Source organism: Nelusetta ayraudi, unplaced genomic scaffold (genome assembly GCF_046127955.1).
Source record: "Nelusetta ayraudi isolate G7.1 ecotype Tasmania unplaced genomic scaffold, CSIRO-AGI_Nayr_v1 ptg000140l, whole genome shotgun sequence".
Classification (NCBI taxonomy): Eukaryota; Metazoa; Chordata; class Actinopteri; order Tetraodontiformes; family Monacanthidae; genus Nelusetta; species Nelusetta ayraudi.
Window position 1 is genome coordinate 299,907 of NW_027466190.1, and position 13,075 is coordinate 312,981.

A 13,075-nucleotide genomic window follows, 5' to 3' on the forward strand; every position below is an offset into this window, starting at 1 on the left:
GAGGAGGAGGAGGAGGAAGAGGAGGCGGAGGAGGAGGAGGAGGAGGAGGTGGTGGCAGAGGAGGAGGAAGGAGAGGTAGAGAGCGAGGAGGCTGCTGAGGAGGATGAAGAACTAGAAGAGGAGGATGAAGAACTTGAAGAAGAGTATGACGAGGAAGATGACTATTACGACGAAGACGAGGAGTATTATGAGGACGAAGAGGAGGAACTGGAAGACGAAGAAGAGGAGGAAGGCGAGGAGTTGGAAGAAGAAGAGGAGGAGGGTGAGGAGGAAGAAGAGGAAGAGGAAGGGGAGGAGGTAGAAGAGGAGGAGGAGGAGGTAGAAGAGGGGGAGGAGGAGGAGGAGGGGGAAGAAGCAGAAACAGCAGTTGAGGAGGAAGAGGAGGGTGAGGAGGAGGAAGGAGAAGAGGAGGGTGAGGAGGAGGAAGAGGAGGAGGAAGAGGAGGAGGAAGGAGAAGAGGAGGGAGGAGTTGAAGAAGAGGAGGAGGGTGAGGAGGAGGATACAGCAGGAGTTGAAGAGGAGGAGGAGGAGGAGGAGGAGGAGGACAGTGAGGAGGAGGATACAGCAGGAGTTGAAGAGGAAGAGGAGGGTGAGGAGGAGGAGGAGGAGTTGGAGGAAGAAATTAAAGTGGAGGCAGAAGCAGAAGAAAAAGACGATGAAGAAGAAGAAGAAGAGAAAGCAGAAGCAGTGGAGGAGGAGAAGCAAGAGGAGCCAAGCAGAGAGGAAGAGGAGGTTGTGGAAGCAGCTGCTGACGACGCGGAGGAGGTCGAGGAAGATGAGGAAGAACCTGAGGAGAAAGCAAAAGAGGAAGCTGCAGATGAAGAGGAAGATGAGGATGAGGGTAAGGAGGAAGGAATGGAGACGGTGGCAGCTGCTGATGAAGATGATGATGAAGAATCTCCCGAACCCACCTCTGGTGAGGAAGACTCTGATTCACCCGTTGACCTGGAGGACAGCGATGAAGACGTGTCTGACGAAGAGGACTCCAGTGACGAGGCATTCACTGACACCTCGGACACCAGCGAAACTGTCCCCCTCTCCACCGAGGAGGAAGAGGAGTTAAAAGACTTTATCGCTGAAGACACCGATGAAGAGCTCGACCTTCGTTTTCCTTCACTTCCTGCTGCTCTTGACGACGATGACGATGAAGATTATAAACCCTTAGAGGAGGAAGATCTTCCTCCTTTAGCTGCCGATGAAGAGGGTGTAAAATCTTCTGAAAATGATGATGATGATGATGATGATGATGATGATGATGATGATGTCGTGGACCAATCAGAGGAGCTCATCTCTGTCGCCTCCTCTGAACACTTTGCTGATGATGAGTACGAGGACGACCTCAAAGATCTCCACTTCCACTTTGACGACAAACTTGATGATGTCACTGACGACCTCATCCACCATGCTGATGATGACGACGACGACGATGATGATGATGATGATGATGATGATGTCATAAAGGAGGAGGAACTGGAACTGGACCTGGAACTGGACCTCTCCTTCTACGACAGCTTGGACAGCGGAGTCCTGGGCGACGAAGACAACGACGAAGACGTTCCTCTGGTGTCGGATGAAGAATCTGTGGAATCGACTCTGCTCAGCGACCAAACCACCACTGACGAAGAGGCGAAGTGGGACGAAGACGCCGACAGCAGCGTTTATGACATCACGTTCGACCTCGAGGATGAAGAGGCGTTGTTGCTTGCTAAGAGTGATGGAGACGAGACCCCGGCCAGCGAGGAGGACCACGATGATGATGACGAAGATGATGATGATGATGATGATGATGAAGAAGAGGATGATGATGCCTTACTCGCAGGTAGGTTGTGAGAGAGTTCAGTGTCGGTCAATTCAGAATTAGACACGAAACAATAAATTTGCCCTCATTCATTATTATTGTTATTTTAAATTTAAATCTTATTTCTTCTCTATTAATATTAATTTCACAGTAGCTAACAAAATAAACAAACTACTCCACCTGGACAGTCGCTTAACCGCTAACACGTCACGTTTAAAGCTTCTCCTTTCCGCCACTGGTGGGCGCTGTGACCTGAGAGATCATTTCATTGCAATAATGTCCCATCAGACTGTTCTATTCAACCCTCTGAGTCTTTTGGCCCGTCGTGTTCCTACCGTCACCGTTTTCCTGTCAGCTGCAGCTGCAGCAGCGTTGTTTGTCCAGGAGGAGGCAGTAAAGACTGAGGCAGACTCGCAGGACAGTGAGGCTGATGAGGGTGATGTTGAGCGAGCTGCCGATGAAGACCACTCAGAAGATGCTGAAACAGAAAAGAGCTGTAAGTGTCTGGTTAAAGTCGCCCATCTGATGGTTCTCCTAAGATTCACAACTTGTGAGGATTTGGGGCGGAAATCAACAAATCATTTCTCTGGATGTGAAATCCAAATGTTTGGATGCAGAAGATCCTAAATGAGTGTGCAGTGATGTGTATTAATCCACCGCTCTAGTTCCCACTGAGCCTTCTGCTCGGGAGGATGGCGAGGGAGGAGACCGGGAGCCGACGGTGGAACCCAAGAGAGCCGAGGACGAAGCTGAAGACAGAGAAGAGGAGGAGGAGGAGGACGCGGATGAAGCCGGCGACGAGGACAAGGCGACGGTGGACGTTACCGAACCTTTGGCCGAGCCTGAGGAGAGAGACAGCAGAGCCGAGGCCGCAGGTCAGGACCTCAGCTCCTCCATCGCCAGCTCCTCCTTCACATCAACCAACCATCAAGGTGGTGTTCTGTTCTCTCCTGCTTTCAGAGTGTCCCTGTGTGCACTCCGCCAGAGAGGCCATCTCCAAGGCCACACCCACCAAAGGTTGGTGACGCTCGTCCAATCACAGCTCTTCATTCCAGCTCACTGACTTCAAGGGGAACTTTAACGTTTAAAATCGTATTCTATTTTATTACATTAAGAAAATATACAAGAACACGACTGAAGATTCCCAAAAGTGGAGGGAAACTCTATCTGCCCCCTAGTGGCTGGATGCAATATAGGTCCTTATAGATACACATACAAATTTGAAGGATATTGAGGATTTTGCTGTTGTTTTTTTGTTTAATTTCTGCAAAATGTTTTATTAATGAATTTTAAAAAGTTTTTTTTGTTTGGTGATTTCAGAAGCACCCAGGAGGGTTTCAGCTCTGAGGAGAAAGAAAGGTAGCTTCAAAATTTAAATGTCTTAATCAATCATATTTCTTAAGCCCGAGTAAAGGCAACTTGCAGCAGGAGACGATGCACAGCAGGCATCAATTCTAAAAAAAATGAAAACAAAAATGCTTTTTAGGAAATGAAATGACACTTTATTTAAAAAAAATAATTTCTAGGATCTGTGAAGACAGAAGAAAAGCCCAGAAAACTCGGTAACAGTGCTTCTACTCTTACCTGTTGTAATCAGTCCTGAGTGATGATAATCAATAATAGTAATAATAACAGATAGTTGTGTGCTGTTGGTGGCATAATTATCTTCTGATGTCCAGTTCTACCCAGACTGAGTGGAATTGGCCAAAAAATCAGGAGCATCAAGAGGCCTTCCCCCTTCTTCAGAGGTACTTAGAGTTAGTAAGAGTTTAGTGGAACGATGTTAAAGCAGGAAAACTGACACCAACGCTAACTGGTGTTTTCTCTTTGAAATTCCGATTAAAAGCCGTGAAGAAAGAGGAGAAGACCAAGACTTCCAAAACAGGTCAGTGGCTGCAACGTGTGTTTGGTTTATTGCTTATTGAGAAAGAGAGAGAGAGAGGGAGAGAGAGAGAGAGAGAGAGAGAGAGAGCGAAACAACAAACTAGATAAGAGCAGAGACGTCATTTTAATCTTCTGTTCTGCAGAAACTGAGACCAAAAAGCAGCAGCAGCAAGAAGCTCCAGAAGCTGAAGGTATGATGGCTGTCTTATTACATCATCCTCATTCTTTTTTATTTTAACTCAAAGTATCCGGACAGCGTGAATACTTCACTCCTCTCTCAATTTAACGCCATAGTTTTGAATCAAATACAAAAGAGGTTTGCCTCTAATTTCAATTCAGCAATAATGACTTCCAGAACACTGTTCTTCCATACAAACCAACCACTTTCACGAGCGCCAGCGTGTGTGTGTGTGTGTGTGTGTGTGTTTTCCTGTGCTCCAGTCGGCCCCTGCAGACCTGCTCCAGTCTACTACCCGTCTCCACCCGGCTGGTACGGTACGTGGCCCAAGTGTCCAAACCTTTACAGTGCGCTCTTCTTATTCACACCTGCCCAGAATCCAATCCTTCATCTCTCTCTGCCCTCTAGTCCATCACGTGGTCACGGACAACCCCTACCCTCCCCCCAACACGCCAGGTGACGCCCCTCCCCTCCCTGCTGCTGTACAAACTCCAGTGAGTCCACGTTCAAACATTATTAATATGTTTTGTTCATTATTTTTCATTCCAGCTCCATCCGCCCCCGTCCTGTCTGCCCACCACGTCCACCCTGGAGCTCCGCCCCTGCACCCTCTCTACCAGCAGCTGCCGCCGCTCATGCCGCCGTTCTACGCTCACTACCAACCATATCAGCCGCTGGTGCAGCCACCAGTGCAGCCTCAACCAGAACCAGTGCAGCCACCACCAGAGCCAGTGCAGCCACAAGCAGAGCCAGTGCAGCCAGCTCAACCAGCGCCAGTGGAACCAGTTCAACCAGAGGCAACGGAACCAGTGGCTCCGGCTGAGCCTGAGATCCAGAGTCCAGCTGCTGAAGTTCCACCTGCTGCAGCTGCAGTCCAGGGTGAGCAAAGGATGGCATGGTGACTACATTTACACTTCTGTCCTTCAAGGTCAAGGTCATTTCAATTTACATGCAGGCTTAAACGTGCTTTATGCCCTCAACTGGAGGACAAGATGTCAAGAGCAGCTCATAGTTTTGTGTTTTCCCCATGAAAAAAAAGTGTCATTTCACAATTTTCTCTTGTCAAAAAGAGCCACCAAGCGCTGAGCAGGAGGTGAAGGTGACCTCTGCCAAGAAAGGTAAAGTCACATGTGCACAAATCATGTGTTTTTTTTTTTTTTTTTATTCCTGCAGTGCATCATGAGTCTGATGTGCCTGATTTTTTTCCTTTCCAGCTGCAAAGAAGAAAACTAAAGCTGCCGATTCCGACCAAGGTAGTGCGAAGCATCCTTCCGCTCCCTTCGACTCTCCAGTATCCGGAGTGTCTCTGCCTCAGCAGTTCATCTGCAGCCTTTCACTCATTCATGGTCACAGATAAATGAACTCTGTGGACGTTCCTCCACAGGGATCGTCCCCCAGCCGGCAGCAGAGAAGGAGAAGGCCAAGCAAGGTGACTCACAACCGCCGCTCGCTAATCTCAAAGGTGGTTGCCAATGACACGGAAACAAAGCTGTGGATACACAAACACAACCAGACTCTGTTTAGAGACAACAAAAAAAGAAAAAGAAATGTGTTTGACAAATCCACAGTGAAAAAAGAACGCTGGGCAAACGCTTTAAAAAAGAAATTATCCCGCATCTCATCAGCCTCTTTTCCCATTTCTGTTGATCAAGGACCCGGCGGCTGATTGCACCGTTTTTCAATTTGTTCTGTTGCAGAAGCAGCCGTGAAAAAAGAGAAAAGCAGGACTCCTGCGGCGGCAAAGAAAGGTAATCAGCGCCTTGTATCATCCCAACAAATGTCAGATGTTTTTGTAACACTCTCGGCGGCTCTAATTGACTGATTTTTTTTTGTCAAATGACGGTGATAAATAAGATGCACCGAGTGCATCTCACACATTTTGCAGGGAAACCTGGAAAAGGGTCAGACAACATCATCAAGGCAAAAAAAACCCAAAAAAAACCCCCAAAAAACCTCTCTAGTAACATGCCGGTAGTCCAGATTGCTCAGGAAACTAACAGCAGCTGTGGTTTCAGAGCCTGCAGCTGCGCGACAGAAGAGGAAAGTAGCCTCTGAGAAAGCAGGTGAGCCCTCGCACACTCTCGCACGCCTGTCTCACTAAAGACCAGACGAGCGGATGGATAACGGCTCCGCCCCCTTCACAGCAGAGTCGCCCGTGAAGAGCCGAGCCAAGGCGTCCACGGTGAAGAGAGGTAAAGTCGTCTGCGAGCCTCATTTTTCAAAGTTTCCGTCCCTCTCGCTCGACAAAGCTGCAATAAAAATTCTGATCGCAGGCGCCGAGATGCAGCCAATCAGAGCGAGGAGCCGCCTGGAGGCCGAGAGCAGAGCCAACGTCACCTTGCAGGCCGTCAGGTCCTCCCCTCCAGCAGGTGGCGCCAGAAAAGCATGTTTGTTGCGATTGTTGCGATTGAAAAGTTAAACGGTGAAGGTCATTGGAAATGTTTGAAGACAGGTGGAAGGTACGGTGAGCACAACTGCAACCTTCTGACTCTTCACACTCTGTTGTTCCCAGCCAAGACAAGAGCCAAAGCAGTGGAGGAGAAGAAAGGCAAGTGAAAGCGTCAAACTTCGAAGTTTGAAAAGATTTTTGAATTGAGCTCAAGACAAACGTGCACTTAAAAAGCAAGTTGTGAAATTGTCCCCAGCACCCTCATTAATTTCTCCAAGGGAACTTTATTTAAACAGCTTTTAACCGGAGGTGGCAGCAGGCAGGAGAAGGTCGTCGTCTCCGTGAACGTTTGTCCTCTCGCCACATTATTAGACGAAACGCTCCTTTAAAAGCTTAATGGAAGCCTAATGAGGGAGGCTGATGGGATTAACGCTGCCAGAATATTAAACCTAACACCGTGATTCTGAGGTGGGGGCGGGATTTAAACGGCTGCGTCTCTGCTCGCAGGCGCCACCGCCGGGAAGGAGGAGAGAAAGTCGGCCAAAGACCCGAAAGGTTCGTCCTCCTCACCGCCGCAGCCAAGTGCCGCACGTCGCCTGCACTGCACTGACCAGTCTGGGTTTGTGTTTTCAGATAAGGACAAACAAGCGGCGCCTAAAGGTCAGTAACCCAGCGACGGCGTCAGTGACTCCTCGGTGAGTCGAATCCTCCGAGGGCTCAGATGCCGTTTGGCCCAACCAGAGAGAACCCAGTGTGAACACTGAGAGTGTGTCTCTCCAGAACGTATATTCCCATGTTAGCCCTGCGTTTACAGCCTTCTGCTAAAAGCACCAAACTCCAGCTTCCTGAAGCTCTGTTGAAGCCTCCGCCGGTTCTCATTTCTGAGGTCGTTCACTGTCAGGACGGAGACACGGATGGCCGTTGGAAAACCTTTTTTTTTGCACGATGAAGAGAGCTTTTTAAAACAAAACAATAAGCACGAGTGTAAATGAACGCGTCTCAGGCTTCGCCGTGAGCGGAGAATGGGAGGAGAGCGACTTGTGAGAGCCGGAGGTTTTCCTTTCATATCCCCCCCCCCAGCGGCACCTCGCTCAATACGGACAGACTTTTAATGACATCGGTGGAACGTATGCGATTAGAGTTTAATGAGATGAGCCGATCCACTTCTGAGTCTCTGGCAGAGATTACAGCCGCTGATGAATATGGAGCCGCGGTGATAAAAGCCACCGAGTCAAATCTGACAGAAAAAAGGAGGTTTAGTGTTCGGTTCTCACCGAGTCGACATCCATCACCCCTCCAGAGTGACACCACACTTCACTAATTCATTCCAGCACTCGAGTCAATTGGGTAAAAAAAAAAAAGAAAAAGAAAAAAAGGACTGCGTGGTTATGTGATGTCTTATTCAAAAGATCATTTGATACCAGGTTGAAGCAAAGGAAGAGAAAAAAATTATGAAAATGCAAAAATGATTCAAAACATGAAAGGAAATCAAAACTATTTTGACGTTGAAAGAAAGTGCACGCACACACGCACACACGCACACACACACACACACACACACACACACACACACACACACACACACACACACACACTTTGAAATCTTCCTCTTCATGATATATTATTGTTGTTTTGACAGAACAACCACAGGCAGCAGAAGATCCAGCAGAGAAAAAGAAACCAGGTACGAGTCCTGAAAAGCTTCACAATCACTCAGGTTAGTTATTATTTAGATGATGTAACGGTCACACACCTCACGGGTACCACTCCCAGTTTGGTGACCACTCCTCTGGCCAAGCATTGGCTCCGCCCCTTCTGATTCCAGCCTTTTTTTTTTTTTTTTAAATCAGCTTCCGATCACGTTGAGGAAAAAAATCAACTCGCTACTATGTAAACATAGTTTTAAAAAGTATCGCATGCATTTGAAAGACATCAACAAAGAACTCCAACAAGGCCTGGTGACAAAAAACTAAGCAAAGTCACAAAGTGAAATGCATATAATTGGATCTCTGAAGAAGAACTAGCAAACACACACTGCACACACACTGCACACACACAACACAGACAAATAAGGTGGTGTTGGGAACAGGTGCAGGCAATCATGGAGGGGAAGCCCAGCTGAGTTTCACAATAAAACAGGAAGTGACGAGGCAGATGAGACAAAAACGAACTGAGCAAATCTCGACTGACGGCGTCTCCTCTCTGTGTCCTCACAGCCCAGAGATACTTCCAGTGCATTTACGTACCGGGTAAGAACGCGCAGTACCCGCTGCGACCTTTCACCCCGGCCATGACCCCGACCATGATGTCCCCGGCCGTCAAGGCCATGCTGGAGCAGCAGAAAGCAGCCAGGGCTGCTGGACAGTAGCTCCACCTGAACGCCGACGCTCCCGGCTCAGCAGGGGGCGCTGTTTTTACAAAACAAACAAACAAAAATGATGATATTTCTTAAATCCTGACGAGACGGACGGATCCGAAAGGACAGAACTGTTTTTTTTTTTTTTGTCTTTATTTGTCTTTAACTTATTTGTGCGTGGTCGAGCTCCTGGGTTCCTCTGGATCTTCTCCTCTTCCTGTTTGGCTCCACCAGCTACTGGAGCTGCTGCAGCTGCCGTCATAACAAATCCAACCTCCTCACAGGGAAGAATATATGTGTATGTTGTCCATTTGTCTCTGTGTACATAATGCAGAATGTTGTGATTTGTGTTAGAATAAATGTTAGACTTTTACACTTTTTCTTCACAGCGTGCTTTTGCAGGAGACCTCGGCAGCGTCGACTATCCATTGATCACTTGCACTGATGACGTCGAGCCCGGGGGCATCTTTAAAAACACACACATTATCAGGGGAGGGTCGTGAAATTTTCACAAAATTATACATTGCTGCTGCGAGCACATGTTGTCAAACTAGAAACTTCACCATCATGCGTTTGCGTTCAAGCTTCACATTCATGCAGGTTGAAAGACAGCTTTGCATCAGGTGGTTTTGCTGCTTCTGCTCTAGGTTAGCGTGCTTTTATTTTGGAAGGGAAAAGGTTGAAATCCCAGGAGCTCCCTGCAGCTTGATGGCGATGATATACCTCACCACGACAATCTTTGAACTAAAAAGAAAATCTATACTTAAAAAAGATTTTCTTCCACTCTGGCACGTCGAGCCGCTGGATGGGTTTGATTCCTCGCTGGCTTGCGTGCTGCTTGACCGACCACTGAACACTTGACACTCTTTCTTAACGCTATGGTTGAAATTTCCGATGTCTTACTGAGGGAAGAACCGCGATGGACGAGAACCAACGCAGGTCAGAGGTCCCTGCAGAGAACAACATTCACTTTACCAATGTTATCGTACGATACCGCAACTGAGACCTCTTCCTGGTTAGTGACCACACCCCTAGCCAGGTGTTGGCCCCGCCCTCCGTCCACTTCCAAACACCTGGAAGGTCCAACAGAGCATCAGCTCTAGCAGGAGGGTTTCAACAGCAGGCTGCAAACAGAAGGCTAGTTACGCTGCTTTCTGGAGATCAACAGATTATTTTTTAGACGATTAAGTATCCGCTGCCGTTGTTGGAGAAGGAGACAATACTGTGTCTTCCTTTGATTCAAACGGCCTGATTGTCATACTGTCACTGTAGTTTTCAGCTCATTTTAAAGGGAACTACACGAGTCACCCAAGCGGCACATCTTGTTGTTTATATTTAAATGTTACGGAACCAAAGATACAAACACTGAACCTTGAGCGATAACGATGATGCTGTGGTGCATTGAAAAATGGATTCATGATTTTACCACAGCTTTTTCCCGGCGAGGACGAGTCTTCTAAAAGCCTTATTATTTCAAATTTTATGCTGCCTCGCCACTGGGTGTGCTCATCATAGACGTCCGAGTCGGATGATGACGGCAAGAAATAATTGAGCCTATGGCGACAGGCTGGCGAGTTTTTAATAAGCAGCAGAAATATGTGGCTTACTGTCAAAATAAAACAAAGGAGTGACTCTGCTAACGAGCTAACGGCGGCAGCTAAGCCACGGTTAGCGTTGCAGCTAGTTTTTTCAGGTGTTAGCACGTCACCTGAATACCTGAACAAAGTGTGTGTGTGTGTGTGGGGGGGAAACATATTAACGAGGGAAATATATCTGACTGTTGTCAGTGACAACAGCAGGATGCTATTCAGCTACTCTGCACTGCACAGAGGCTAAAAAAGAAAAAGAAAAGGTAAAGCACACCACGGGGCGCTGTGCACAAAGAAGTGACAGCTAGCCCTCTGAAGTGCAAGAATGTATGAAAATCTTTCTTGGTTTACTGCTTGAAAAACTGAAGCTCCTTGAACTTCATGGAGCTCCACGTAATTATCGCAGACGTGTTTTTTTTTTTTTTTTTTTTTTAAATTGCAATTTGGTATGTTTAAGGTCAGTCGGGAATATGATTTTGTAGTTTTAGCAGAAGATGACGCTTTGAAGTTGTTTCTGTCATCATTTCCACTGAACACACACACGGTTTCAAGATGTGTAGGTCAAGATATTTTCTTTTGTTGTTTTGTAATTTGCATGATGGTGTCGCTGAAGAAAGAAATGTGCAGGGTGCCACGTGGCAGCAAAAGAAGTTTGAGTTTTGCTTGTGTGCCACCCTGCAATGCAATCTTTAGGATACAATCAGCAAAATGCTTTTTTTTTTTCCTGAGTCATTATTTCAATAAACATTCACAAGAACTTGCAAAAACCTTGCTGTGCGTGTATATGTGTTTTTTTTTGTCTTCTTCTTCTTTTTTTTTTTTTACACAACTGGCAACAATGGGAAGTGAGATAGAAGCTGCTGCTGAATTAAGGTTATTAAAACAAAACAAAACAAACAAACAAAAACACTGCGGTTATTTAATTGACATGTGTCCAGATATTTATTTTACTCGTTTTTTTACAGAATGTTTTTTACTTGTTCCAGCAAAATTGTCTTTGAGGACATTTATACATTGACACCCGCTAACTGAACAGAATTGTATTTGTTCGATAATAATAATAATAATAATAATAATAATAATAATAATAATAATAAAAATAGTAATAATGACAATTAATAATAATGAATTGACTTTCCATTACAGCGTTCCTCGTTTGGCCTCCCTACAGCTTCTCTACTGTAACTACAATCAGAGAACAGTGATGTCGCATTAAAAGAATCATATAAACAAAATCACAGCCTCAACGTGATGCATTCAATTTCATCGTTTAAAAAAAACAAAAAAAAAAAAGCAAAACAACTCAGCCCCCCCCCCCGAAACACCCAAATTCATTCAGTGCCCATTCATTCACTTTCCTCCGACGACACAAGTTTGAGTTCACCGTCGGAAACATTGTGGAGGACGAGGCGGCTTTGGCATGGAGGAATCAACATTAGTCAAAGTCAGTGGGAAACTGAAGTCGCGCTTGCGGCGTGCGTCACTCAACAGCTCGTTGGATTCTCCAGTGGCGCTGAATTTGCCGATCGGTAAATAACTTGGTTGGAGGCGGCCTTCATTTTTGACGCCACGGAATTATTTTCCCGAGAGCAAAACAGTCAGCCAACATTTAACTGCTGCCAGATGCGTCGTTCAATGTGATTCAACTAACCTGCACGCTTGAAAAAAACAACAACAACAAATATAAAAAAAAACAACAAAAAAAAAACGCTAAAATAAAACCAGTGCGGTTTAGGTAGTGCGAGTTGCCTGGTTGGTAAATCTATGCTTGATTCAACAATCATGAGGCCAAATAAATGCTGGCATGGTATGTGTAAACACTTCTATATGTATTTTTTTTTTTTTGTACCTTGTTTTCTTTCGTAAATAAACACGTTTTAAGGGGTTGCGTGGTTTAAGCTGGGAACGCTCCGCCGTTTTGGGCTGGCATGGAATAAACAGCGATGGGGAAACTGATGACTGTCAGTAAAAGCAACAAATTCAGAAAAAAAAATGAATACTGTGTTCATGCTTTGAAAAACCAAACATTTTCCTAAATACTGTACTTCCATCATGCACATTCAAAGCAAATCACAGGCAACGGAGGAAACATAGAGCCGCTGTTTTTCTCCTGCGGTAAAGTCATGAGAGAAAAAAAAAACATCCTGGTTCGCTTTTAATGCAAAAACACGCACCGGACGTCCTGCTGTGATCATTTTTTTTTGAAATGAGGGCTGGAAGAACGTGATTCCTGAAATCTGACAAATACCACTTAGATAAATGGATAAAGAAAACGCCGGGGAGGAAGTCGGCCGCGCTGTTATCATCTGAACTTCCGTCCGTCCATCTCGGCACAGGAGGAAAACAGGTTTTCTGCTCTATGTCTCCCTCCCTGCAAGTGGGTGCAAAAAAAACCCAAACAACTCTATGGGCTGCAGAACCTCCGGGACAATAATCACCTCTGCTGTCTCACTGTAAAACTCACATCATACACTGACAAAGCAGAGTCTCTGGTCAGGAAAGGACAGACGTGTTCACTTTAAATGCAAATGCAGCCAGAAAAACAAGAAAGAAAAAAAAAAAAAAACCCAAAACAGTCTGAGGAACTCATCCATCGATACTTTGATCAAGGAAACAATGACAAACAGTGATGATGAACACGGAGGAGAGAAACATTCAAAACGCTGAATTTGTTCAAATCAAATCCTCCCGAGTCACATGTCACAGCCACAGAGGCGGTTCTCAGTCAGTTTCTGATCTTTGTGATAAAGACGTTGTCAAGTTTGTTTGAGGTGAAGTTTAAATAAGTGACAGTGTGATTGTTATGATAGAAAACACACACACGCACGCACACACACACACACACACACACACACACACACACACACACACAAAAGTGAAC

General features: G+C 46.0%; 1 protein-coding gene across 1 annotated transcript; it reads left to right on the forward strand.

The window, feature by feature from the left end:
- Positions 1 to 75: 75 nt before the first annotated feature.
- LOC142879668 (uncharacterized) lies at positions 76 to 10,941 on the forward strand (the record flags this gene model as incomplete). The annotated part of the gene is made up of 25 exons (XM_076013054.1): positions 76 to 1,819; positions 2,154 to 2,294; positions 2,464 to 2,673; positions 2,759 to 2,815; positions 3,119 to 3,157; positions 3,325 to 3,360; positions 3,478 to 3,546; positions 3,645 to 3,683; positions 3,826 to 3,873; positions 4,124 to 4,177; positions 4,269 to 4,316; positions 4,410 to 4,739; positions 4,931 to 4,978; positions 5,075 to 5,113; positions 5,245 to 5,289; positions 5,558 to 5,608; positions 5,876 to 5,923; positions 6,005 to 6,052; positions 6,134 to 6,229; positions 6,373 to 6,408; positions 6,757 to 6,804; positions 6,883 to 6,909; positions 7,889 to 7,933; positions 8,466 to 9,859; positions 9,897 to 10,941. Coding segments are annotated over 24 exons (3,498 nt in total), but the record flags the coding sequence as incomplete, so codon positions are not given.
- Positions 10,942 to 13,075: the final 2,134 nt, after the last annotated feature.